Below are 26,005 nucleotides of genomic sequence, written 5' to 3'. Positions count from 1 at the left end.
CTGCCATTTAACAGCTGGGTGGCCTTGGGCAACTTGCTTCACCTCAGTTTCCTAATCTGATAAATGAGGATATAATAATATCTACTGCACAGAGTTTGGTGCAGACTGACTGAGATGATGAGGTGCCTGCACAGTGCCTGGCCTATAATAAGTTCTTAGGCAGGAACAGAAAACCAACCACCACATGTGCTCACTATAAGTGGGAGTTAACAATGAGAACACACGGACACAGGGAGGGGAACATCATACACCGAGCCTGTCGGGGGACGGGAGGCAAGAGGACGGAGAGCATTAGGACAAATACCTAATGCATGCTGGGCTTAAAACCTAGATGACAGGTGGCCGGGCGCGGTGGCTCACGCTTGTAATCCCAGCACTTTGGGAGGCCGAGGCGGGCGGATCACGAGGTCAGGAGATCGAGACCACGGTGAAACCCCGTCTCTACTAAAAAATACAAAAAATTAGCCGGGCGCGGTGGCGGGCGCCTGTAGTCCCAGCTACTCGGAGGCTGAGGCAGGAGAATGGCATGAACCCGGGAGGCGGAGCTTGCAGTGAGCCGAGATTGCGCCACTGCACTCCAGCCTGGGCGACAGAGCAAGACTCTGTCTCAAAAAAAAAAAAAAAAAAAAAAAAAACCTAGATGACAGGTTGATAGGGGCAGCAAAGCACCATGGCACATGTATAGCTATGTAACAAACCTGGACACTCTGCACATGTATCCCAGAACCTAAAATAAAATAAAAAATAATAAAAAAAAGAAGTACTTAGGGTCCTTTGCCTTGGAGAGGCTCCTTGTGTTCCCTGGGCTGGGGCAGAGGTTTCCTAAGAGAGAGGGGCAGCAGTCAGACCCTGAGGGTTGGCACAGCTTGGAGGAGAGGTGAGGACCAAGGCAGGGCAGAGCTGACCCCTGCCAATCATGCCTGCTTCATCTACATAGGACAAGGAGAGCTCCTGAGGCAGGCATGAGGGCATGAGGGTGGGGGAGGAGAAGAAAGCAGGACAAAGGGACCGGGTTCAGAGTGGGTTTTGACATCCATGCTGAGCAGGTCAAGGCAGGGGCAGCTCCAGTGTCTGAGCCCTGCAATCCTTCTGGAAAAGTCCTGCCTTGGAGGAAGGCCCAGATCCAGCCTGACCACTACATGGGGCTTGGACAATAACCCTTAGGACCAGGCCCTGGGGGCCCCAGCAGTGACCAGGTTTGAGGGAAAGAACATGGGCAGAGTCTCTGCTCCACACACTGACTAGTAAGTCACTCAACTTCTCTGAGCCTCAGTTTCTGCTTCTGTGAAGTGGGGTAACAATACTCCCCTCCTAAACTTAGTAGAAGGCTTGATGAGATCATGTTGACAATGCACTTAGCAAAGGGCATGGCCCATAGGAGGTGCCCAATAAATATTGGTTACTTTCTTCAGCTCATAGTGCACTGGGGACTCTTGTCTTCTTGCTGCAGACACGCAGTTGGACAGCAGAAAAGGGCTCCTCCCTCCAAAGGCTGGAGAGGCAGTCGGAATAAGGCAATATGATCTCAAACCAAATACCTGGGCCTTCCCAGTCAGGCTATGTTAAAAAATCTCCCAAATAAAATGGCAAACGGAGGCAAAGACCCCTCTGTCCCCAAAGACATCACAGTCCCTGATGGGAGGTGATGGGAAACCCAAGGGGCTCATCTGCTAGCCCACGACCCCACCGAGGAGGGAAATTTGCCATCTTTTGGATACACCATTCAGGGACATCTTGGAAATGCAGGAAACGGGGGTGCATGTTGATATTCAGACATTGGGCCCAAAGTCTTTCTCCCTGCTCAGTTCTGTACTCATGCTTATGAAAAACCTGACACCTTGAATAATTTTCCCCTAGAAATGATTGGTAGGGAAAGCTTGCCCTTCTGCTGATTGGTTGCAACTTTTATTCCTAAATGAGTACTCCAAAGCCCAGAGATCCCTTTTTCCCTTGGCTACCAGAGGGCACAAAGCCAGGTTTTATGTTGATGGCTGTAGTTGTCCTCTGCCCAGGTTGCTGAACATCTTTTTACTCCCTTCATTTCTCAGCTCCTATTTTCTTACCTTTTTAAAAGGTTTTATTTTACATGCATCTTTTTTTTTTATTATACTTTAAGTTCTGGGATATACGTGCAGAACGTGCAGATTTGTTACATAGGTACACACATGCCGTGGTGGTTTGCTGCACCCATCAACCCTTCATCTACATTAGGTATTTCTCCCAGTGCTATCCCTCCCCTTGCCCCCCACCCCCAGACAGGCCCCAGTGTATGATGTTCCCCTCCCTGTGTCCATGTGTTCTCATTGTTCAACTCCCACTTATGAGTGAGAACATGCATTATTTGCTTTTCTGTTCCTGTGTGAATTTGCTGAGAATGATGGTTTCCAGCTTCATCCATGTCCCTGCAAAGGACACGAACTCAACCTTTTTTATGTCTGCATAGTATTCCATGGTGTATATGTGCCACATTTTCTTTATCCAGTCTATCATTGATGGGCATTGGGTTGTTTCCAAGTCTTTGCTATTGTGGATAGTGCTGCAATAAACATACGTCTGCATGTGTCTTTATAGTAGAATGATTTATAGTCCTTTGGGTATATACCCAGTAATGGGATTGCTGGGTCAAATGGTATTTCTGGTTCTAGATCCTTGAGGAATCACACTGTCTTCCACAATGGTTGAACTAGTTTATAGTCCCACCAACAGTGTAAAAACGTTCCTATTTCTCCACATCCTCTCCAGCATCTGTTATTTCCTGACTTTTTAATGATCACCATTCTAACTGGTATGAGACGGTATCTCATTGTGGTTTTGATTTTTACATGCAACTTTTATCAACCAGTTTCAAGTGCTTCTTGGAAATAGGTGGGTATAAATAATAGATTCATGATTGAGTCAGCCTGGGGTTCTGGCTCTTTAATTAAGACAGTGATCTTTGCCCAGAAACCAACATTTATTGGTTACATCTGGATCTTCAGAACACCCACTTATGGTGTGTATGTCAGCGCAGCTCAGGACCAAGCTGGAAACCAATGTTGGTGTTGCAATTTCCCGCACTGGGAAATTACTGCCGTGCATCTGTGTAACCATGGGGTTCAGAGTCTGACAGAACTGAGTTTCAATTCCAGCTCTGCCGCTTAATAGCTGTGTGAATTAGGACAAATAATTTAACCTTCCTCTATAAATGAGAATTGAGAACAGTATGGACCTTGCTAGTTATCATAAAAATTAAATGAAATAATGCGCGCAAAGGACTTAGCAAAGAACCTGCACATAGTAAGAGTTGAATACGTACTAGCAATGATGATGAGAATATCAATTAGCAGCATTTATTGAGTCCTCACTGAACACAGAGTGGGCCCTCCAATAAATGTGTGTACATCCTCAACTGAGGAGGATGGTTGAAAGGAGATTTCCCCTCCACTGAGCCCCGAGGATACATCTATTACCTGCTCCAGAAGACAGCCCCTGAGACCTTCTGCATCTCCCCCAGTGCGGCTAGAAGGAGCGAGGACTTGCCGCAGCCCACCTGCCCCACGATCATAGTCAGCTGGCCTGCGGGGAGGGAGGGTGGCAGATGGGAGTGGGGCCGGGGGAGTCTGAACAATCATTACCCAGAAAGACAGACAGACAGATGCACCCAACCCTGGGGCCCCTGTTTTCTTTCTTCCTACCTAGAATCCCCAACAAGTCCTCTCCCTCTTTAACCCTTTCCTTCTGGAAATCAACATCCTCCTATGGCTCCCCAGGTCCTTCCCCCTCTCTGATTTCCTGCCCTGCCACCCTTCCTAAGCACTCGCTTCTCCTTTCCCATGCTCCTAGTATGAGCCCAGGCTCCTTGTGGTCCCAAGAAACACCATCCTGAGTCCCACCTCCAACCCACCTCCATACTTTGCTCATGGCTGCCTCTGACAGAAAATCCTCCTGCCTCATGGCCTCAGGGACTTTGTCCATTCTCAGAAACCCCACCTCTTCCACTTGCGCTCCTTGACTACCCACCTCTGATCTTTTTGTGCATTACCTATACTGTCTGCAATGGATGGTTTGACATTAAGGCTGGCAATTTTACCCTGTCCTTAGTGCTGCACTCCCACCCAGCACACGGAAGCCTCTAGAATGTAGCCTACCCCTTCTCTAATATACCCAGGGCATCCACCAAGAATGAGCAGAGAGTAGGTACTCAATAAATGCAGCTTTGTCTTTTTATCTCCATGTTATTCAATGGGACATGGGGAGGGGCATGCTGGAGGGGTGGACTGGGCCATACCTCGGGGTATACGAATGGTGATGTTGGACAGTGTGGGGATTCCATCTGGGGTCCATGTGAAGTAGCCTCCCATGATCTTCATTAGGTGCGTCCCACCGCCCAGGAGAGAGCAGAAAGGCAGCCATTTCCCAGTGTGAATATTCTCTGGCTTCCCCTCCTCCATGAAAGCCAAAAGACAGATTCCAGCCCCTGGATCACTTCCAGAGCAGGGGAGTGGGAGACTGGCCTTCTCATGCTGACCCCTGCCTAAGGCTGGGGGTCCCCCCACTTGGTGGTCCCTGGTTTCTGGACTCCTATGGACCCTATAGGAGGGCAGGGTGACCTCTGCAGAGGACTAAGCATGCAGCTTTCTGGCTTTCCAGGTGCTGAGCTCCCTCTGGGAGTTGGTGCTGGGTGGCCGGGCATGGGGCAGCAGGACTCACCTGGACACAGCAGTTGTCAGCATCGCCATCTGCACTGGGGACCAGGCTCTGCAGTGGGCCGGTGAGGCCCCGACAATCCTCCCGGGCTGGACGCTTGCGATTCACAACCTTGAGGGGCTGGGGGTGGTTTGGAGGTGAGGACCCACTGGGCTGGGAGCTGTGTAGGGAAGGGAGCCCCTCTTCCTGGGAAAAAAGGCAGAAGTCCGACACAGCGGGCCCAAGTTTTGGGCCTAGAGGACCATGCTGGGAGTAGCAAGGGGAGGCCGGGCACTCACCACCGCCTGGTACTTGCTGGCTGGCCCCTGAGGTGTGGGCTCATGGGGGGCACACTGCTCCTCATGGATCTCTGCACTGGACAGGAACTCGCTCAGCTTTTGCACGCTGCTCGGGAAGCATAGAGACACCCCTCACCCCTGCCAGGGGCAGAGGGGAGGGGAGAGGGTGCAGCCTGATAGAGAGCTCTGAGAAGGATCTCAGGCCTGAAGTATAGTCCCACAAAGCCCACACTGAAGGGGGCAGACCAGTGGGCATGGAGGCAGGTAATTGGTGTTACCAGGGTTTGCTAGGGTTGGCCAGTCAGCTGGAATAGGTTGGGGTCTGGATTGGAGGTGGGGTTGGTTAGTTTTAGGGTTAGTTTAATGTTGAAGTTAGTTAGTCTGGGTTATTAGACTGAAGGATGGTTGGTGTTGGATTGGTCGGGGTTAAGGTTAGTTAGGACTAGGATTGGTAAAGAATCAATAGCTAGTATTTTGTAAGCATACACTATATGCCAGACACTGTGTTAACTGTTTTGTAGCATTATGTAATCGGATCCCCATGACAGCCTGCTGGGGGAGGTGTCATTACTCATGGGGGAGGCGGCTATTCCTACCCTCTCCCCTGTCCAGATTTCCCTGTGGAGCTGAGGAGGCACTGGAAGCTTCACTCTTCCAGTTCATTCTCTCCCATCCTGGAGGTGCGAAAGCTTTCTGGGAAGCTCAGGATTGTTTGTATTCCCCTTTCTTCTCTTTTGCTAAATGTCCAACAGGCCTGGGGCAGACAAGCCATCCCCAGGCAAGGTTATTCTGGGGTACAAGTGAGCTGTGGCCTGGAGTCACTCTTTCTGTGCGCCACCCCCTGGATGGGAGGGGCAGACTGCCAGGCTCTGCCTTAATCCCCTGTCCAGCCTCCCTCCCCGGCAGGCAGTGACTGGGAAGAGTGGAGCTGGCCCTCCTCTCTTGGGGTGAAGCTTCAGGTGGTGTCCTGCGCCCACCTTCAGCCAGAGCCTGAGCTGCCTCACTGAAAAGGCCTCTGCTACTCTGGTGTTCCATTCCTGGAAACAGTGGGATCCAGAGTGTTTGAAAATATGAATGCTTTGGGATCAGTGCAACAGTTTTCAGGCAGGTGCAGCATTCTTAAATCTGTGGCTTCTACACAGAATCATAGGGCTGGAGAGTGGGTGGTGGGAGGAGGGGTGATCATCAGACCCCACAACACCCTGGCCAAGAAACTGAGTCAGCACAGCCGACTGTGGAAATGGGAGCTAATCCCTGTTTAACCAGCTACTCCCTGGTCAGATACTCCTTAAGCATAATTTTGCCGAGTTATGCCCCATTCCATCTTGGAACCCATGCTAGAGCCTCCCCCTGCAAGCTACCCTATCAGCTACTTCATTCCAACAGCTACTCTTTCCTTCCAGCTTCCCAGGACCTGCCAGGGTCCCATGAGACAGGGGTGTCACCTTCCTCAAGGCTGAAGACACAGAGGACATTTGTTACTGACTGGTCCTCTGGCCATGGGTAAGAACAAGCCAGCCCTTACCAGGCTCTTGCTTTCAAGGAACCAGAGCTACTTCAGAGGCCCGAGAACATCTTCTCACTCCAGATAGGGCATTTCCCAGCCAGAGCCTCAGCCTTCTACCTTCAGGCTTTCATTCCCAAGAAGGCAATGCCTCTGGGACAGTGGCAGAGTCCCCACGAGGCTCTAGAGCCCGGAAGTGGGAGCCTCCAAGAGCTGTGGGCCAATCAGAGCAGGACCCAGCGCTTGGGGGAAGCTGTTTCACTGGCTGAGGCTGTGAGGGCTCAGGGGCTGTGGAAAGGGTAGGGGATACTTGGCCTGGGAAAGATAGACACAGTGGACGCCTTCTGATATCCGTGGGGCTGCCACGTGGGGAAGGGATGGCCTCATTCTTGGTGGCTCTGGAGGGTGAAGTTAGGACCAGTGGGTAGAATTTAGGAGGATTCCACATTTGGCTCAACACTGATTTTTTTTTAAAGTTGTCGTGAAAGTGACAGTGAGTCCCCTCTCCTGGGAGGTATGTAAGCAAGTCCTTGCTCAGGGATGGCGAGCTGGGAAACCATACAGGCCAATGTCCCTCTGACCAACCAGGACCAGCCACAGCGAGGCCCAACAATGGGGGTGTGTTCCGGGACCAAACAGCTGTGGTTTGGCCGTCACTCGAGCAAGCCCTGAGGCTGACACAGGACCTGCCTGCCCAGTGCCCTCACCCGGACCCTCCCCTCACCTCACTAGAGCTTTGACGGTAGATCGGACCACACTGGACAGCAGGAACAGCGGTGTGACCAAGATATGGAAGAGGGAGAGGGAGGCAAAGGCCACGGAGGGCGAGAAGTCGGCCTCTTTGAAGAAGCTGACATGGCCCACGAAGGTCTGTGGACAGAGGCACAAGTGAGGCCAGGGTGGCCCAGGGTGTGGGTCCCTCCCACACTGGAAACGCTCAGCACTGGAAGGGAACTGAGAGGGCTGGCAGAGAGCGGGCTCCTAAGAGGATCTTTCAGTTGGAGACACCATCATCATCCCCACAGTCATCTCATGGAACTGTCCCCAACAAGTTCAGGACTTCAAGCTGGAGAGCAGGGGCTGCTCCCTCCCTGTCCTGGCCAAGACTCCCTGTCCTGGCCAGTCTTGGCTGGGAATAAGCAGGGAGGAGACCTCCAGTTAGGTCAGCACAGCCCCCTCTGCAGACAGCAGGCGGGGTGCTCATCTCCCCAGTCCTCATCGGGATAACGTAAACAGAGTGATTACGAAACTGCGCAGTGCTTTGCCCCAGCCACCTGGCTAGCTCAGTGGTCTCTGTTACCCACAGTTCCCCCAGGAGCCAGGCCAGGAACCAGCTCAATAAATCACATTGGAAGTGAATTCCCAAGCGTACCCGACAGGCTGTGAACTCTACACAGCTCAGGGACACCGGCCCCGGGGGGAAATAAGTAGATCTTTTTAAGGAACTGCAGCCATCACAGAAGACGGGGATGGGAGGCTGGGTGAGGGGGCTGCAGGCTCGTAGGGGCCCAGGCCTTTCTGTAGGAGCACGCTGCCTGACCCCCATGGCTCAGCTCACACACAGTTTTATCAAAATTGCTTTAGAAAGCCACCATTGTAATATTTAATGGCATGGAGAATTGTGTGTGGCATATTCTTAAATGTAAAAGAGCAGGTTACAAAACTGCATGGACAGCACATTCCTATTTTTGTAGAAAATGACATATCATAGGCCTTAAAAAAAGACTGGAAAGAAACACATTAAAAATGTTACCAGTGGGATTATGGGTGATTTTAATTCTCTTTGCACTTTCAGTTCTAGATTTCCCATCGCTTCTACAATACACATGTTTCACTTTAAAAATTAAAAATTTGGATAGCTATTTTTTAAAAGAAAGTTTAATTTCTCTAAATACTAAGCCTCCAGTCTTCCAGGCCTGGAGGCAGAGTCCCCTGTCCGGCTGGAGTTGGGGAGGGGCCGCACCCTCTATAAACTTTCGATCCTATTTTCAGTCTGGCTGTGGAGCCTGTCTTCTGAGGCCCCGGTGCAGAAAGACCAAACCTGGGCAGCCTGTCACTGCAGACACCCTCCCCCTCCACCCTATCCCCAAGAGATGGAGAAAGGATCCACTTACTATGAGGACAGCTGCAATGGGAATGGCCGTATTCATGAAAACTGCAGAGGAAGCACAGGGAGGAGTTTAGCGGGAGGACTGTGACAGCTACACATGGAGATGCCCAGGGTGGCTGGAGGCAACGCAGCCCAGTGGAGCCAGCCTGTGGGGCACAGCTCCAGTAGGCTAGGGGCAGAACTCTAGCCCTGTGGCACCTCCAGTTCCTCACCCCATTTCCCTCAGGACTCTTGTCCCAGGTACTCCGGCCCCCGACTCTGGGGCTTAAGCTGTTAAGTCACTCCGTGTGGACAGGGTGAAGTTAGCCCCATGAGAAAGTGGTGGGAGAAGGATGAGAGAGTTGGCTGTCTGTGGCCAACTGTGAGGTCAGGAGCACGTCTTTCTGGGGGCACCAAGCTGCCACTTCTTCCTCTGCCTTTGGCTCCTGTGTCCCCCCAGGCCAGGCTCTCTATGAAGCTTAGAGGCTTCCTAATCTCCCATGGCTCTTGAGAAAATTTCAAACTCATTCTCACTGAGGTATTAGTAACTAAGAACAGCTTAAAGCAGGGTGTCCCTTAGAGTCTGTGTGCAGGCGGGGTAGCTGGTTTGCTGCAACAGAGGCCTCCTCCTTATTCTGTTAAACGTGTGGCCTTTAGATCAGTCACAGGGACTCCAGGAAGAAAAGAGAGTGGGACTTGGTGTGACAGAAGGGCAGAATCCCTGTTACTTATAAGCTGTGTAACCTAGGGCATGTCATTTACCTTCCCCGTGCCTCAGTTTCCTCATTTGATTTTTGTAAACTTATAAATACTTGTTCATACACCCCAGCTCTTTCCAAGGTCAGAAGAGATAACATGGGTAACAGGCTCTGTGAGCCCCAGGTGCTGCCTACACATCATACCTCATGGGCTACTAGCTTAGCCCTGCTCCACACGTCACCCCTCCTCTGGCCTAGGGTGTAAAATGCTCAACAGTGCCCTGACCCCAGGCCTAAATTTCCAGAGAGAGCAGCCCCCCCATGGCATAAGAGGTAACCATGCCAGCTGCCACCTTCCCATCCTATCCTCTTTCATTCAAGGATCCTCTTCCAGGGCAGCCCAGGAAGGAGTCTGGTTCTGCCATTAGCCAAATTAAAGTAGAGGGACCAGGAGTCAGGAGCTAGAAGCCAGAGGCCAGGGCTCTGCCTGTGCACATGGCCCCTGTCTAATGAATGGCGAAGTCTTGGACACCCTGATGAAGTCTAGATGGTCAATACCATTCCAAGAAGTTGACTGCCCATTTACTCCAAGAATCCTGCAGCAGTCAGTACATACAAAGCATTGTACATCAGAGATGTGGTCCCCAACTTCAGGGAATCCCAACTGGGTGGAAGGACACGGCCTCTGCCCTTAGGCGATTCCCAGTCTGAGGACGGAGACAGGAGCTATGCTCCCAGGAAGCTCCAGATACGATGGAGAGACAGAGTACATGCCCCTTAGGACTTCTCAAGCAGATGGGAAGGACATTGTCCCCACCCTTGGGGAATTCCTAATCTGATGGGGAAGGCAAGGCTCCTGCAATTGGAGAGGTCCCAGTCTCCTGGAGGATGTATGGCTGGAGCCCTTATATGGCTGGGGCCCTGGCAGATGGTGAATTTCTCTGCCCATAAGGCTTTTAATCAATACCAACATCATACATGTCTGTGCTTTAACTGCTCTTCCTCATGAAGGCTGGATGGTTTCCAGGGCCCACTACCATGCCACAGCCCTCCCGCACCGTTTCGGGCAGGAAACAGCGTAGTATTATTGGTGTTCCCACAGCATAAGGGACCCAGATCTGGGACATAGGACATAGTGCAGCCATTACTGGCTGAGGAGGAGAGGGAGGAGGATGCCCATCAGACCTAGGACCTTGACCATCACCAACTACATAGTTCTAAATGTGAGGTAGCCTTGCCCCTCCCCTATAGGGCCAGTCACCCCAAGGAACAACTGGGAGGGCAGGGGCCTCTCTTATTCTCCTCCCGGCCCATCCCCATAAATAACCAATAAGGAGGGGTCCTGTGCACCCATCCCTCAGCCCCCACTCCAGGCCAAGACCCCTCCTTCACATTCTGGGGCTTGACTCCCAGCCAAAAAATAGGCTGAGTGTTGGATTATAAATTGCTACAACGCTCTTGGAAAGCAATCTGGTGCTTTGTAGCTAGAGCCACACAGAAGTTCAGACCTTCTGATCCTATAATCCGTCTCCAGGGAATTTGTCCTGAGTAATCATTCAAGAGCAGCACAAAGCCATCAGCAAGATGGTATTAGCTGCAGCTAACACAAAATTCAATAAAACAAAACCACAACCACAGCAACGGCAACAAACCATCACAAACGAAATAAACTGGAAATGTCCAACAAGAGGGGCTGTTTTAGTAAATGATGGTGCATCAGCTGTGAGGGAGATTTTGCAGTCAGAAAACGTGATAATTGACACTTCATTCTACTGCACATTTTCCCTGGTCATGGTTTTTTTAATTTAATTTTTTTCAATTTTATTGTCTTTATTTTTGTAGCTGCCTGAACTCCTTTGAGGAATGAGACAAGCTATAAATAAATTTAAAAATGAACATTCCCAAAGCTGATGCAGCAACATGGAGTATGCTTCTGATATAATTAGCTTCTGCCCAGTTCTGGCTGTTGTATGGAGACGCTAAAGAATGAAAATGTGATTTTCCACTTCTTTCACCCTCCCCTTGAAGGACAGCCTTTGTGCAGGGAGTTCTGGGTCCCCTTCAGGGCCGGGGCTGGGAGAGTAGAATCATCAGCTGTGTGTGTGTGTGTGTGTGTGTGTGTGTGTGTGCGTGTGTGTGTGTGTGTGTGTGTGTGTTTTGCAAGAAAAAGAAATAACCTTTAATATGTTCAATGATAATTTTCTGGATCTTCCTCTTGTGTCAAAAGCTATACATTTTCTCCTCAAAGCAGCTGCTCCAAGAACTAACTAGCCCTCTTTATCTCCCTCTAGCTGGGATAGACTAATTCCCCTCCACCCCCGCTTCTCTTCTTTCAATAACACTGCGTAGGTGTTAATGGCCTGGGCTCTCACCAATGAACAGAATTGTCCTTTAAGCCAGCAACCCACAGTCAGTGGCACCCAAAGCCTCACCCCCAGCCCCCAGGGCAGAAGCCACAGAGCTGGCATTGTTTCCACTGTCTCAGGAAGAAGGAGCCAAAAGCTGACCCTCAGCACAAATCAAAGGCCAACATGGAGAGAGAATACCTGCTTCTAGGCCCAGAGTAGGCAAGCTGTGGGCAAAAAAGGGGAGTTTTTTCAGCCACCCCATCTTTAGAAACAAGCGGAAAACTAGACCCTTTTCCACTCTTATGGTCTATAAGGTACTCTACTGCTCCAAGGGGATCTAAAAGCACAAAAGGATTTAAACAAATAAGGAGAACTTTTCCCAGGCTGGAGATAAGAGTGAGAAACAGAAAGATGGGTAAATGTAATAATGTGTAGGAAGATGATGCTGGGAACCTCTGTTCTTCACACGGCTGCCAGACCTGCAGAGGACAATACAGTAAGAACAAGGACAACCACTCCAGACTGGTATAGCTGGGGAATCGTCAGGCCTTTTCCTAGGTCCTACATCAAGTGTCAGACCCCATTCCAGGTATGATACATGAGAGGGAAGATGAGTGCAAACTTAGCTGTGTGGATCAGTGCTGGCCCCAGACACAGGGACTTCACGCATTCCAAATAAGACTCAAAGTTCCCAGGGAGTAACAGGGCTGACATGCCAAAAAGAGAGACCCCTGCACTCAAAGCAATACCAGTGCCATGGTGGCAGATGGACATCACCATGGCAAGAGACCAACTGTAGATAGTGATGTGGGGAGATATGGGTCAGTTTGAACCTGTGTTCTTATTCCAGAACCGCTCCATCTCTTTTTTGGCTGTGATTCCCAAAGGAACAGCATTTCTGGTACAGAGCTGAGGGCTAAAGTGGGCTCAGAGGCAATGACAACCAACATGTCTCAGCAAGAGTGCAGCCATCTTGGGTTCTGGTCTGGATGGAAGTGACCAGCTGCTTGTGTTTGAAAGGTCTCTCTGAAGATCATCTTTAGGGGTTCTGGGGTGGATGTGGCTGGACCTGGGAAGTCTGGGGTTGTTACAGGCTCTGGCATCTCTCTGAGCACAGTAGTCAGTCCTGTGCCCTAGCTGGGGGTGAGACAGGAAGGCAGGGAGGTGGGCATACAGCTGTCATGGGTTGAAGATTTGAGGCCTTGCCCTCATTTTCCTGAACCACATAAAGTTCTATAAGGTTCCAAGGTGGTGGAGGGGTGGGGAATGTAGCCAAGAATAGATATCTGTCCAACTCTGGCCCAAGGTGAGGTGACTCACCTTAATTTCATTTAGAAAAAAACAAAAACAAAAAGAAGAACATGATAGTGCTCAGATCTTGAATGTTAAGGAGGAAGAACTATGTTAAATAATGGCAAGTGAAACAGGATTATAAAACCTTCTTCTTGTGTAAGTGTGATGCTGTTATGGAGAAGTTTAGTTGCGTGTAGGCTGGCCTGAAAGGCTGCCATCAAAACTGAAAGCCCTTCTGCAATAGTGTAGAGACATGCATATTTTTTAGAATATCCTTTCCAAAAATATCCATTCAAGGCTGGACATGGTGGCTCACGCCTGTAATCCCAGCACTCTGGGAGGCCAAGGCGGGTGGATCACCTGAGGTCAGGAGTTCGAGACCAGCCTGGCCAACATGGTGAAACTCCATCTCTACTAAAAATACCAAAATATTAGCCAGGCGTGCTGGCGCATGCCTATAATCCTAGCTAGTCGGGAGGCTGAGGCAGAAGAATCTCTTGAACCCAGGAGGCGGAGGTTGCAGTGAGCCGAGATCACGCCACTGCACTCCAGCCTGGGCAACAAGAGTGAAACTCTGTCTCAAAAAAAAAAAAAAAAGACTTACTCATTCAAAAAGGGTCTCCCTGTTCCAGGCCTTGTGCTGGGTTCTGGGGGCTACAGTAGTAAATAATTGTGTGAGTTTTTCATACCCTCAACCCTTGCCCCAAACAAAACAAAACAAACAAAACAACAAATCAACAAACCAGAGCTGGGATCAGATCACCCACTCCCCCTGGCTTTGCCCAAAGAATGTTGTCTGGCCCTTATGGGCACCAGCCTGGCATTGCAATACCAGGAGCTTTTCATTTCTAAAGCATTGATACATGTTTCAGAAGTTATGTGTCAGAGAGGCACAGCCAGCCATTTGTACCTCTGATTAACTTCAGCTTTGTTGCCTGTGCAGGGCCAGGGGAGGAGCATGCAGGCTCACAGCTTGGGCCTAATTGCAAGATGCATCTGCAGGAGGGGAAATGTATTTTGAAGTGCACGGGGCTATTTCCCATTCAGTCCAATAGTCAGTGCAGTCAACAGAGGGGGAAGGAAATCAGGTTAATGGTGTCAGTTGCTGGCAGCTGAGGAAGTATGGCAGGAGGCATCTCAGTCAGACTGATCTTTACCTCTTTAATTGATGGGCACCCCGGCTCTCCCTCAGCCATGCTCCCCACCAAGCCAGGCCAGGATATGCATAAGCAGCCCACTGTGGCTGCACCAGCTGGCAGAAGGGCGGGTAGATATTGAAGAATTTCAGGCCAGGCATGGTGGCTCATGCTTGTAATCCCAGCATTTTGGGAGGCCAAGGCAGGTGGATCACCTGAGGTCAGGAGTTTGAGATCAGGCTGGCCAACATGGCGAAACCCTGTCTCTACTAAAAATACAAAAAGATTTAGCTGGGCATGGTAGAGGGCACCTGTAATCCCAGCTACTTTGGAGGCTGAGACAGGGAGAATTACTTGAACCTGGGAGGCAGAGCTTGCAGTGAGTTGAGATCGTGCCACTGCACTCCAGCCTGACAACAGAATGAGACTCCATCTCAAAACAACAACAACCACCAGAAGAATTTCAGAGATGCTGGGGAAGGAAAGGGCACCAGGTCTCCAGGTCATGTTGTTTTTCTCCACTGTCTGTTCTGAGTTAGCGCCTCCACTGAGGAGGACAGAGGCTTCTCCCACTGCATCCCCAGGCCTGGCACACAGAAGGTGGGCAGGAAATATTTGTTTAAAAAAAAAATGAATGGAAGAAATGAAAGACCCAGGGTCAGGTGAGTAACACAAAAGAGAAAGGGGGGCATTTGGAACTGACCCTGTGGCTCTGACCACATGCACAGCCACTATTCATGGGCATGATCAATCTCCCACAAGACTGGGAGGGCCAGGGCCATGCCTGCTTCCTCTTTAACATCCAGGACCTCGGTAGAGCCTGGCACAGAGGAAGGGCTCTGGAATGGGTGCCTCACAATGGACAGAATGAACTGGAAGCATATCGAGTGCTTGCTTGATAGGACTTAGGACTCCTTTGTCACCTCTACAAAGCTTGTCCTCAGATACAGAGGAACCACCTAGAGTTATGCTGCTTCCGCAAGGAAAAAAAGATTGAACTGACTTCTAAAGGAAGAGACCACAGCCCTTGTCTCCAGCTTCCTCCCACTTTGTCTTCTCCTCATTGAAATCCCACCATCTTGCAAGGTACAGCCCACATCGCCCCTACATGAATCTCTGGGTGAACTCCCAGCCCACATGGATATCCTTCTCTGTGCTTCGCCTTTTGCTGTGGAAGACCTCACTGAGACATTTCAATTCACGGAGAGTCAGTCCTCTCTGCTGTAAAATGGGACAATAGAGCAACACACCTCACCAAGTTGTTATGAGGATGAAGTGCAATCACGTTTGCTAGGCGGCAAGCATGGAGCTGGCCACACGGTTCTGCTCTCGCTGCCACGCTGTTCTATGCATGTTAGCTCTGACTTCTCAGTGGAGCATAAACTCCTGGAGAACGGGGAGCACATCTTATCGTTTTTCCCTTCCCTCCTTCCTGGTGCTTGGCACAGAGTGGGGCACATGAATAGGGCTCACTCAACATCCACTGAGCAACTTACATTTCTATTTTTATTCAACAGGAAATATCAATTCTGGATGTGACTTTTGATGCCAGAGAAACTGTGCCCATTCCCTTTTCAGCCCCCTGTTTTATCCTGCACCAGTTCAGGACTCCATACACAGCTACTCTCAGTGATATTGATGGTGAGACCACCAGAGTCACAGGTAACCTTGCCTGCCCAGAAGTCTGACGGTGCCGCATATGAGCAGGATGGGCCCCAACAGGAAATGTGACTCTGGGGCTCCTCTGCAGCGCCAGGACTCCAAGACTGGCGCCAGGGGTCAGAACAAAAGATGCCCCATTACCTCACGCCTAATGACCTGTGTCTTGATCCCTGGTAACAGAAGGCAGGAAGTCCAGAGGAGGTAAATGAACACGCACTCAAAGCATATGCCTGCAGCCAGGAGGTACCCTGCACCCTACCACCCGTCTCTCTCCCCCTCCCACTGCTAACTAACAGAGGGAAAAAAACCCACATCCTCAGAAAGGCAAACACACTGAGCAAACAGCACTTGACTTTCAAAGCTCTCCCCAAGGGCTCTTCCCTTTCCCCTCCTCTGCTGCTCTCTTCCAGGGACCGACCTGGGCTGCTCTGTTTCTCTCTCTAGGTGACTGGGACAGGTGAAGAGTCCTGGGCGGGCTCCTGCTTGGCTCCAGAGCCCCTCACTTTTTTCCAGAGTCATCTCAGCTCTTGGCAACATATCCCTAGGTCCTCCTGGCCCCAGGCCCATCACAAAGCCACAGCTTGTCTTCTGGGGGCCTTGGGGGACAATAAGCACCCGCTAGGTAGGGTTCAGTGGGCTAGCCTGGGAACTCAGACATCTTTTGATGCTGTTTATATAAGAAAACATGTCCCAGGCTGCAGTTTGGAATGCAGGAAATGAGTACATATCTCTTAGGAGCAGTCAAAGCAGATGTCACCTGCCCCCACTACATGATCTGAGGCTGACCCAACTTCGCTGCTTGCTGTGCCAGGAACCTTGGGGACCCAGTGCCCCCACTTTCCTTGTTGCTTCCCTTCCCTCTCTCTATCTCAGCAACAACAAGCCTGCTCTACCCCACCCTGTTGTTGCTGGGAGAGGAAGTCCCCCTGCTATCGGGAGAAGCCCTCTACCACCTCGGCAGCTGTTCCTACTGCTGGGAACTGTCTCTAAACCTCTACAAAACTGGGGGGCTATGCACAAGCAGGGGGTTACTCTTCATATAGCCAGCCCCCAGGGGCAGGCAGGACTGACAGAGAGAAGGTTGAAGTGGGCCTGGGGCTGGGGACATTGGCTTTTCTGAGCTCCCCAGATGTTCCTTCCAAATGTCCCCTGTCTATGGAGTGCTTAGCCTGAGTGTGTTTGGAGGCTCTGAGAACCACAGGGTCAGGGATGAGGATAACGGGGAGAGACCAGGAACTTGGGGTGTCTTGGTGAAGAATCCAGGAAACAGTGGCTGCCTGCCATGCTCACAGCTCCATTCTGAGAAAATCAAATGCTAGCAGGACTTTCTGCATAAAACGCCATGGCTTGTGCCACGTATGGTAGAGGGCCTAGCCACTAACGACTGGACCACGTTCCCTGCCTGAGGCATAGGACACCATGGTCTGGCTGGACACAGGGGGGTTGGACACCTGGGGTATTCATGGCCAGCCCCATCCTGTGAGAACACTGCTGTGGGATGTTTCCCCAGTCCCCTAGACAGGGACATGCCTTCGTGCCCATGTTTCCAAATTCTCTTGGGGAGTGGGACAGCTTGGTGGCCACCTAGCTCCATCAGACCCTCTCTCTAGGCAGCAAGAATGCCAAGAATACACAGATGACCTGAGTGACCGTCTCATTCTCCATGAGACTTGCTGTATGGGTCTATCTGGGAGACACTACCAGCACCCCCTCCATTACCAACTTCCCTCCCCCACCAGCTGTGTCTCTTCCTGGCACCAAAAGAACCAATTTTAGTTGGAGGAGGTGGTCAGTAGCCTCTCTTAATTTCCTACCCTAATTCTACTCCTTTCAGAGCCCAGAGATTTTTTTCTCCTAAGAGAAAATGGCCTCATAATGGTGCCCCATGGTGTCCTAAGTCTTCTTCACCCCACAGAGGCCCCCAGCTCTTTGTGGAAAATAGCCTGAGGCCAGGAGTTAAGAGACTTTGGAGGATCTAGTCCGAGCCATGCTACTAACCTCAGGAGGGATCTCAGGAACACACTCCCCTCTGGCCTTAATTTCCCATCTGTAAAATGGTTCTACCAACTTACTCTCCTTGCCACATTCTGTGTAATCCCCACTCGTCTGTCTTCTAATTCAAAAATTCTCTCTTCAGCTATACTCATTCATGTAGCCTGTGCACTGAGTAAGTTTTGGTTTCTTTTTTGTTTTCTTCTCTCCAGGGGCTTCCACTTGGCCATAATGACTCTTAGACTGGACAGGTCAGGGAACTAGTATGAAGTCAGCTGGTTGCTAAATATCTACATCCCAATTATGCACTTGGGAAGTAACCACCATGGGATGGGTCCACGGAGCCACGAGACCAACTGTGAGATAAACTTGGGCCAGGACTCCATGGATCACCTGACCTCCATAAGCCCTCACTCTGGCCAGGGGACCATTGTTCACTGAATTAATTTCAATAACTAAAATTTCAATTTCTAAAAAATGTTTTGGGCCGGGTGCAGTGGCTCATGCATGTAATTCCAGCACTTTGGGAGGCTGAGGCGGGTGGGTCACAAAGTCAGGAGTTTAAGACCAGCCTGGCCAGTATGGTGAAACCCTGTCTCTACTAAAAATACAAAAATTAGTTGGGTGTGGTGGCGTGTGCCGGTAGTCCCAGCTACTTTGGAGGCTGAGGCAGGAGAATCGCTTGAACCTGGGATGTGGAGGTTGCAGTGAGCCGAGATTTTGCCACTGCACTCCAGCCTGGGTGATGGAGCGAGACTCCATCTCAAAAAGAGAAAAAAAAGTTTTACATTCTCAGTAAAATGGTTTCAAGTATATGGGACTCTAGGACTTTTACCAGTTTTGGTCTTTTTCTTCTTCCTTGGCTTGGGGTTCCCAAACTACTTGGTTAATATAAATTCAGTCCCTACACCTGTGAGTACCTTCAGCTTGGGCTTCTGATATTTAAGGATAACTAGTCTTTTTCTTTTGCATGGCCCCAAGTGGATGGAAGCTTTCTTGTAGCTTCCCCAGGGCAATGACAGCTCAGTCTGACTTACTAAAAAGTCTCCATTCTTAGGAGAGCTCGAAACTGTGGTCATTTACTTACTTGCTGCTGTCTGTCAATAACATGTCAGTTCCATGAGGAATGAGACCTCATCTCTCTTCCTCATCACTGTATCCTGAGGGCCAGCACAGTATCCAGCACATAGCAGGCTTTCCATGCATGTTTGTTGGATAAATGAATGAAGAGTACTTTGATTTCTGGGAGCTTAGCTATCAGAGGCAGTTTGAGGCTCCCCTACTGAGTTGGATAATCTCAAGGCCTCCTGCTTCTGTCCCTGCACCCCCTCTCACCCGAGCTCTGACACCCTCTCCTTGCATGTAGGCAGCAGCACCCAGGGCTGGCTGCGTGGGGTGAACTCACTGGAGATGGAGGTATAGATGGCAAAGGCCCTGAGGCTGGTCATCTCCTTCCTGCGGGTCGTCTCCACCCGCGTGCGGAAGATGTTCTCCCAGGCGTACAGCTTCAGCAGCTTGATGCCGCGGAGCATCTCGTTGGTCTGCTTCAGCCGCTCATTGGAATACTCCTGCAGGGGTCCCCGAGTCAGAGGGGAGAGGCTTCTGCTCCATCTCCCACCCGAGAGGAAGGCCTGAGTGTCAATACTGTCACTGCCATGCCTGGCTCCTGTCCCCACCGGGAGGCAGCCTCCTCCTCCATTAACTCCATTTCCCAGACAAAGAAGCTGAGGCCTGGACAGGTGAAGTGGCCTACTCAAAGTCAAAGTCAATGACAGTGTGGGTGTGTGGGAGGAGACCTGCTGCTGTCGGGGGAAGGAGGGAAAGAGGGACAAAACACACACACCTTTGGGCACTCACCAGTGTGCTCCGCTGGGCCTGAGACAGCTTGGTGGCCACGAAGTACTGGACAGGAGCCAGTAGAATGATGACAGCTGCTCCAATTAAGGCACTGACTCCGAGGATGTAGTAGAGGAGAATCACACCCACAATGATCTGAGGAAGGGGTCATGGGTCAGGTCCCTTTGACCTGATGGTTGCCCTGCCAGGGGGTGCTGGCAAAATCCCTGTTTCCCCAGTCCCCTAGAGTGGGACAAGCCTTGGTGCCCAGGTTTCCAAATTGTCTTGGGGAGGGGGGTGCAGGGAAGGAGGAGAAACAGAGCAATTTCAAAAGAAGGTTAGCACAATGGGCTCTCACACAAGCAGAGGGTTGCTGGGCTGGTAACTAACTGCATTTATCTGCAAGGCTGGTTGAAGCCTTAACTCTCTCCAGTCTATTTTCCAGATGGGACTCTCAGAGCTGAGACTGCACAATGTTTGTGACAGCACCTTTTGTTCTGTTTGCCGGCTGTCAGGGCTTATGGTTACTGTCATTGGAAAAAAGTGATAACTAAGCAAAGAGGCAAAGTTGCTGCACCCATGCCAGACAAAACCAGCCTGGGGTCCGAGAATTTGCTTTTCATTCTTATGCTCTTGGTTTCTTTAATTTTTTAAATGAATCTGCCAGGTATTCTCTGAAAAGAGAATTCCTTCTGCATCTAGCTTTATGTAAATGACTGCCTACTTCTGAATATTTATGAGAAGTGTAAATTGCCAGTCCCCAAAGCGCCAAGATGAGTTTCTCAGGTAGCCTTCAAAGGCAGACACCTCTAAATACAGGGCTTTTTCTCAAAGAACAGATGTGCTGGCTTCCTTAGCTAAAAAAAGAGAGAGAGAAAGGACTGCTTGCCTTGGTCCTGTAGTCCCAGAGCCCTACACCAGATTGGCATCAAGCTCCCAGCACCACCTCAAGGATAAAGGAGTAAGTGGGCGGCCCTGTAATTTAATCACAGAATGCCTCCTGGCTTAGCAGGTATCTTAGAGGCTGGGAAGTGGCCCCTTCACCACCTGCCTCCCAGCGTTTAACAGGTGTTAGATGCTGGCACGGATGGGCAGAGGACCATGATAGAGATGAAGTACCCTCTTCCCAGGCCTGCCCTGCAGCATCACCCTCCTGGACTTATCTCTGGCGTCCAGTCCTTCATTAGTTGTGCTCAAATGGAGGCCATCAGAGTGTTCTTCAGGCAGCTTGGGTTGGGCCTGACAACAAGAAGGCTCCCATGGCACCCCAAGCTCACTGACAGGGCACGTTGTGAGCCAGTGTCTGCACCCACGCCACCTCCAAGGGACTGACAGCAGCTGGGGTGGGAGCTGGTGCTGCATCTGCCACTGTTCCCTGGCTCCTCCTCATGCTCCCCCATCCCCTACTCCTAGGTGCTCCCCAGACTCCTTGGTCCATTCCTCTCTTCTGCACAGGTCTGAATGGCCCTCATGCAACTGTGAGAAATAAAAGGACTATTTTGTCTCCTATTCACAGGTTAGGAAAACAATCTAGTGTAGCAGGGAGGACATAGTCTTTGGAGTCTGTGGCCCTGAGTTTGAAGGCCCCAGCCCTTTGCTGTGCAGTCTTGGGTGAGTTACTTAACCTCTCTGGTTTTCAGCTTCTTCGTCTTTAAAATGGTGATTATAGTGCCCACTCTGAAGGACTCTGTCCACTCTGCAGGACTATTGTGAAGATTAAATGAATCTGTATGATAAGCACCTAGAATTGTGGCTGGCATATAGTTGGAGATCAATACAAGGTGGCTTACCCTCCTCTCAGAAAATAAATGAAAAAGCTTCATGGGAACTCTGTCACAGGGGAACCACAGAAAGATGTGTGAGTATGGTGCTGCCACTGGTTCACTGCGTGGCCCAGGGTAAGGCACCTGCCCTCTCTGGGCCTCTGATACCCAAGAGACTGGGAAACACAGAGGCCTCCATTATAGCTAAATTCCTTAACCTGGTGTTCTTGATAAATGTCAGGGAGGCACCCATGAAATTATAGCCCAAATGTTTGAGCAAGCATTTATTTTTCTGAGAAAGTTTCACTAGCCTTTCAAAAGTATGTGTAGATTAACGGTGGCCAAGCGCTGGGGGCGAAGATGAGGAGTGACTGCCAGTGGGTACGGGTTTCTTTTTGGAGAATGAAAACTTCCACATTTGTGATGTTGGCTGCACAGCTCTGTGAATATAGGATACTAAAACCCACTGAGTTGTACGCTTTAAATGAGTGAGTTATATCTCAATACAGCTGTGTGCGTGTGACCAAAAAAAGATTATGAAACAACAAGAGCCCTCAGGGCTTACACGGGAACGGGGCTTCTGCACTCATGTCAATATTATCAAAAGCCTTGTGTGCCCTGTGGCTAACCAGGCTGCACACAGAATCCTAACCACATGAGTTTCTTTGCCATGGGGCTGGGATTGTATCAACTCCCAGGAGTAACACCGGTTCTTGAGTGCTGGTCAAATCTATAAGTGGTAAAGGTATATACAAAAACAGAAAACCAAAGGACACTTCATGATAAATGAGCAAAGGTAAGAAATCAGTAGAGATAAAAATCCCTACCCCCAGTGCAAGGGTTAAATTACACAAGGGAGAGGGGCTGGGGCAGGGCCAGACATAGGGCAAGGGCTGTTAATATTAGTTAGCACTATTAGCAATGATGCATGTGCAACAAACACTGTTAAGTACTAGTAACCATGCAGCAGGTTTAGTAGACAAAATCTGATTTCTTTTTTTTTTTTTTTTAGACCGAGTCTCGCTCTGTTACCCAGGCTGGAACGCAGTGACGTGATCTCAGCTCACCGCAACCTCCGCCTCCTGGGCTCAAGCAATTCCCTCTCCTGTCTCAGCCTCTGGAGTAGCTGAGACTACAGGCACACGCAATCATGCCCGGCTAATTTTTGTATTTTTAGTAGAGACAGGGATTCACCATATTGGTCAGGCTGGTCTCAAACTCCTGACCTCAGGCAAACCATTAGCCTCGGCCTCCCAAAGTGCTGGGATTACAGGCGTGAGACGCCGTGCCTGGCCAGCAAAATCTTACAAACTGCTTGCTCAAGGGGACACAACAGAAAGTGTCTTGTAGCCTTTTGAATGCTGTGTACATGTTAGGATCCTCCCAGGCTGTGTCTCTCTGCACCAGGCCCTCACAGCCCAAAGTGTTAACTAATGAGAGAAGCATGGTCAGAAATCTTCATTTTTCATGTTTCAAAAAAAAAAAGTGGTGTTAGAGATGAGGTCTCTCTATGTTGCCCAGGCTAGACTCAAACTCTTGGGCTCAAGCCATCCTCCTACCTCAGCCTTTTGAGTGGCTGAGACTACAGGCATGAGCCACCACACCCAGCTTAGAGAGTCTTGTGCATAAAAGATTGGTTGGTAACTGAACCAGATGAGATCTCCAGGCCCTTTTGTAGCTTTTATAGTCATTGGTCTGTCTTGGCAGAACGGAGTGGGGGCAGTCTGGGCATGGGTAGATGGTAATGGGGGATGGCATATATGATTGTTCCCATAAAAAAGAACATCAAATTCCCTGCATCCCATCTTGTCTAGCTGTGTCCCTGTGGGAGCCTCTCCCCTTTTTTTCTTTTAATATTTTTTAACTCTAAGCTTCACAAGTAAGGAGGACCAATACAAATCACTGGAGATGAAGGTTTATGGAATCTTTATCCCAAGAAGCAATGGATTCTGGATTGGTAACACCTCACTCACACCAAACATGTGCAAGTTAGAGGGATCTGATATTTACGAAGTGAAGACTCTGAGGGGCACTCTGCCTGGTGTGTTACTTACATTATCTAACTGAATTGCCATAGCAACTCCAGAGGGTAGGCATCCTCCCCATTTCATAGATAAAGAAACCAACGCTCAGAGAGGTTAAGTATTTGAATCAGCCTGTCTCACCCAAGTCACTTTCTGCTACATCAAGCTCTCCCGGTGGAACCTTCTCGCCCCCTGGGAATGGGTCTGGGATTTCGGTTTCTGGCCTGAACACCAGGGTGAAGTTTTAATCCCAGGCATAGGACAGGATCAGACTCTGTGGTGGAAGAGCTCCAGATGGGAGATGGGGCACATGAAGCCTGAGGTCAGATCAACCACGCTGACGATTCTCCTCTGATTATTGGGGGGTAATGTACCTCTTCCTAAGCCAGCACCAAAGGTTGTCTTGCTTTAAAAAAATACCATGTTTTAACGTTTCTATTTTTATTTTTTAAGAGACTGGAGTCTCTCTGTTGTCTAGGCTGAAGTGCAGGGGCGTGATCATTGCTCACTGCAGCCTTGAACTCCTGGGGTCAAGCAATCCTTTCATCTCAGACTCTCAGGTAGCTGGGACTAAAGGGGCGCACCACCACATCTGGCTAAAAAACACCAGGTTTTGTTTGTTTGTTTTTGAGACAAGGTGTCACTCTGTTACCCAGGCTGGAGTGCAGTGGTGTGATTGTAGCTCACTGCAACCTCTGCCTCCTGGACTTTAGGTATCTTCCCACCTCAGCCTCTGAGTAGCTGGGGCTATAGTTGTGAGCCACCACCCCCAGCTATTTTTTTGTACAGACAGGGTCTCACTTTGTTGCCTAGGCTAAAAATATCATGTTGTTGATTTTCAAAACTTATACATGCTTATTAAAGAATTTAGAAACACATAAAGAAAATAAAAATCACTTATAATCCCATCATGTAGTTTTCCAATTCTTTTTCATGTGTGAATCTGTACAAACGTATACATAACATATATTCCAGTTTAGTAGTAAGCATACAACATATACTATTTGTAACTTACTCTTTTTGCTTAAAAATACATCACTAACACTTTTTGATGTAATTAAATATTTCGCTACAACATAGCTTTTAAGATCTGTGAGCATTCCACATACAATTTTTTCTTTTCTTTCTTCTTCTTTTTTTTTTTTCTGCCTAGACGGGGTCTCACTGTGTTGCCCAGGTGAGTCTTGAACTCCTGTGCTAATGTGATCTTCCTGCCTCAGCCTCCCAAAGTGCTGGGATTACAGGTGTGAGCCACTGCACCTGGCTTGATTTTTCTATAGTTTATAAAGTTGGCTCCATTTTTAAAGTCTTAATGATACTGCCTTCTCTGGTCATTAAGAGAGATGGACAGTGCTTGCAGAGTATGGGACAGGAGGGACCCAGAGGTACAGCCTGTGGTATAGCCAAGTGTATGAAAGGTACAGGCAAGCATGGAGTGGAAGATGGTGTGCTCCTAGTCACTGGCCATGGACCAGCAGATTCTGGTTGTGTGTCCTGCTGCCCCCCTCCCTTCCCCTCAGCCCGTCTAGTACCTGTACTGGCATAGCCCAGAGGTTTGGGCACAAGAAGAAAAACCACATGAGCTGATTGGTGTCGATGGCAACCAGATTACAGATCTGCCCAGCAGTCATTTCTCCCATGGACAGGTTGGAGGTGGACAGGTGCATAATTTTATTGTAAATCTTGGTCTAGAAATGAGAGCAGAGTGTTTCACATTCATCATCATTCTCATCATCATCACCACACCAGATGCCACCTGTTACAGTGTGCCAGGGGCTTCTTAGACAGTCCCCATGGTGCCCTAGAGCAGCTCTGTAAGGTGGTACTGTATCACCGTTCCAAGTTACAAGTCTACTCCAGCATAGCAAGCTACTTCTCCAGCAAGTAAGGCCTTTTCCTGTAGACAGGACTTAATTGGTTCTTTATTTTTATTTAATTTAATTCATTTACTTATTTATTTAGAGACAGAGTCTCACTCTGCTGCCCAGGCTGGAGTGCAGTGGCATGATCTCAGCTCACTGCAGCCTCCACCTTCTGGGTTCAAGCAATTCTCGTGCCTTAGCCTCCGGAGTAGCTGGAATTATAGGCATGTGCCTAACATGCCCAGCTAATTTTTATATTTTTAGTAGAGATGGGGTTTTGCCATGTTGGCCAGGCTGGTCTCGAACTCCTGACCTCAGGAGATCCACCCACCTCGGCCTCCCAAATGCTGAGATTACAGGCATGAGCCACCGCACCTGGTCTGTTCTTTATTTTTTAAAGCAGATCTTCATGTCCAGTTGTATTCTTGATTTACCAGAGGCCAGTGGAGAACACAGATCAGAGCCATAAAAATGATGAAGTGGGGCAGGCCATCTGTTTTAAAGTGGCCTTCTCCAGCCTAGGGAGGGGATCTGCTCTGAGACCAAGTCCTGTCATAATTGAGCCTTGAAACAAAACAAGTGTTCGACTTTGGAAGGTCTGATGTGTTACACGACCGCGTGAGTCAGTCAGCCCCAGCACCATCCCCAGAGTGCAGCCACTCCAAGGACCCTAACAGGGCAGACGGAGAGCAGCCGTGGTCATAGCCTCCCCGAGATCTGAACCTAAACGCTTTATGTGCAGAGTGATCATGACTCCCAGAAAGACTGCAATTTTTGGATGTGTGCTCTTAAACAAGGAAAAATGCATCTGGGTCTTAAATGTCCTCAGGATGC

At 49.7% G+C, this 26,005-nt stretch overlaps 1 protein-coding gene across 13 annotated transcripts in view; it reads right to left on the bottom strand.

Annotated features, from left to right (window-relative positions):
- ABCC8 (ATP binding cassette subfamily C member 8) overlaps positions 1-26,005 on the bottom strand; it is an 85,451-nt gene that overhangs the window by 31,839 nt on the left and 27,607 nt on the right. For 6 of the 13 annotated variants that reach the window (XM_032166505.2, XM_032166506.2, XM_032166507.2 and 3 more), the window contains exons 8-16: positions 24,842-24,997; positions 19,544-19,678; positions 19,092-19,254; positions 8,583-8,623; positions 7,193-7,338; positions 4,965-5,070; positions 4,690-4,806; positions 4,268-4,343; positions 3,450-3,555 (exon numbers count right to left, since the gene is read on the bottom strand). In XM_032166505.2, coding sequence (XP_032022396.1) covers positions 3,450-3,555; positions 4,268-4,343; positions 4,690-4,806; positions 4,965-5,070; positions 7,193-7,338; positions 8,583-8,623; positions 19,092-19,254; positions 19,544-19,678; positions 24,842-24,997 — 1,046 coding nt within the window. Of the gene's footprint in view, positions 1-3,449; positions 3,556-4,267; positions 4,425-4,689; positions 4,873-4,964; positions 5,071-7,192; positions 7,339-8,582; positions 8,624-19,091; positions 19,255-19,543; positions 19,679-24,841; positions 24,998-26,005 lie in introns of all 13 variants that reach the window. The other 7 variants (XM_058446438.1, XM_058446433.1, XM_058446435.1 and 4 more) reach the window with 3 other exon arrangements.

This window comes from Hylobates moloch, unplaced genomic scaffold (assembly GCF_009828535.3).
Source record: "Hylobates moloch isolate HMO894 unplaced genomic scaffold, HMol_V3 SCAFFOLD_11, whole genome shotgun sequence".
Lineage (NCBI taxonomy): Eukaryota > Metazoa > Chordata > Mammalia > Primates > Hylobatidae > Hylobates > Hylobates moloch.
This window is presented reverse-complemented; position numbering and strand designations above follow the sequence as displayed.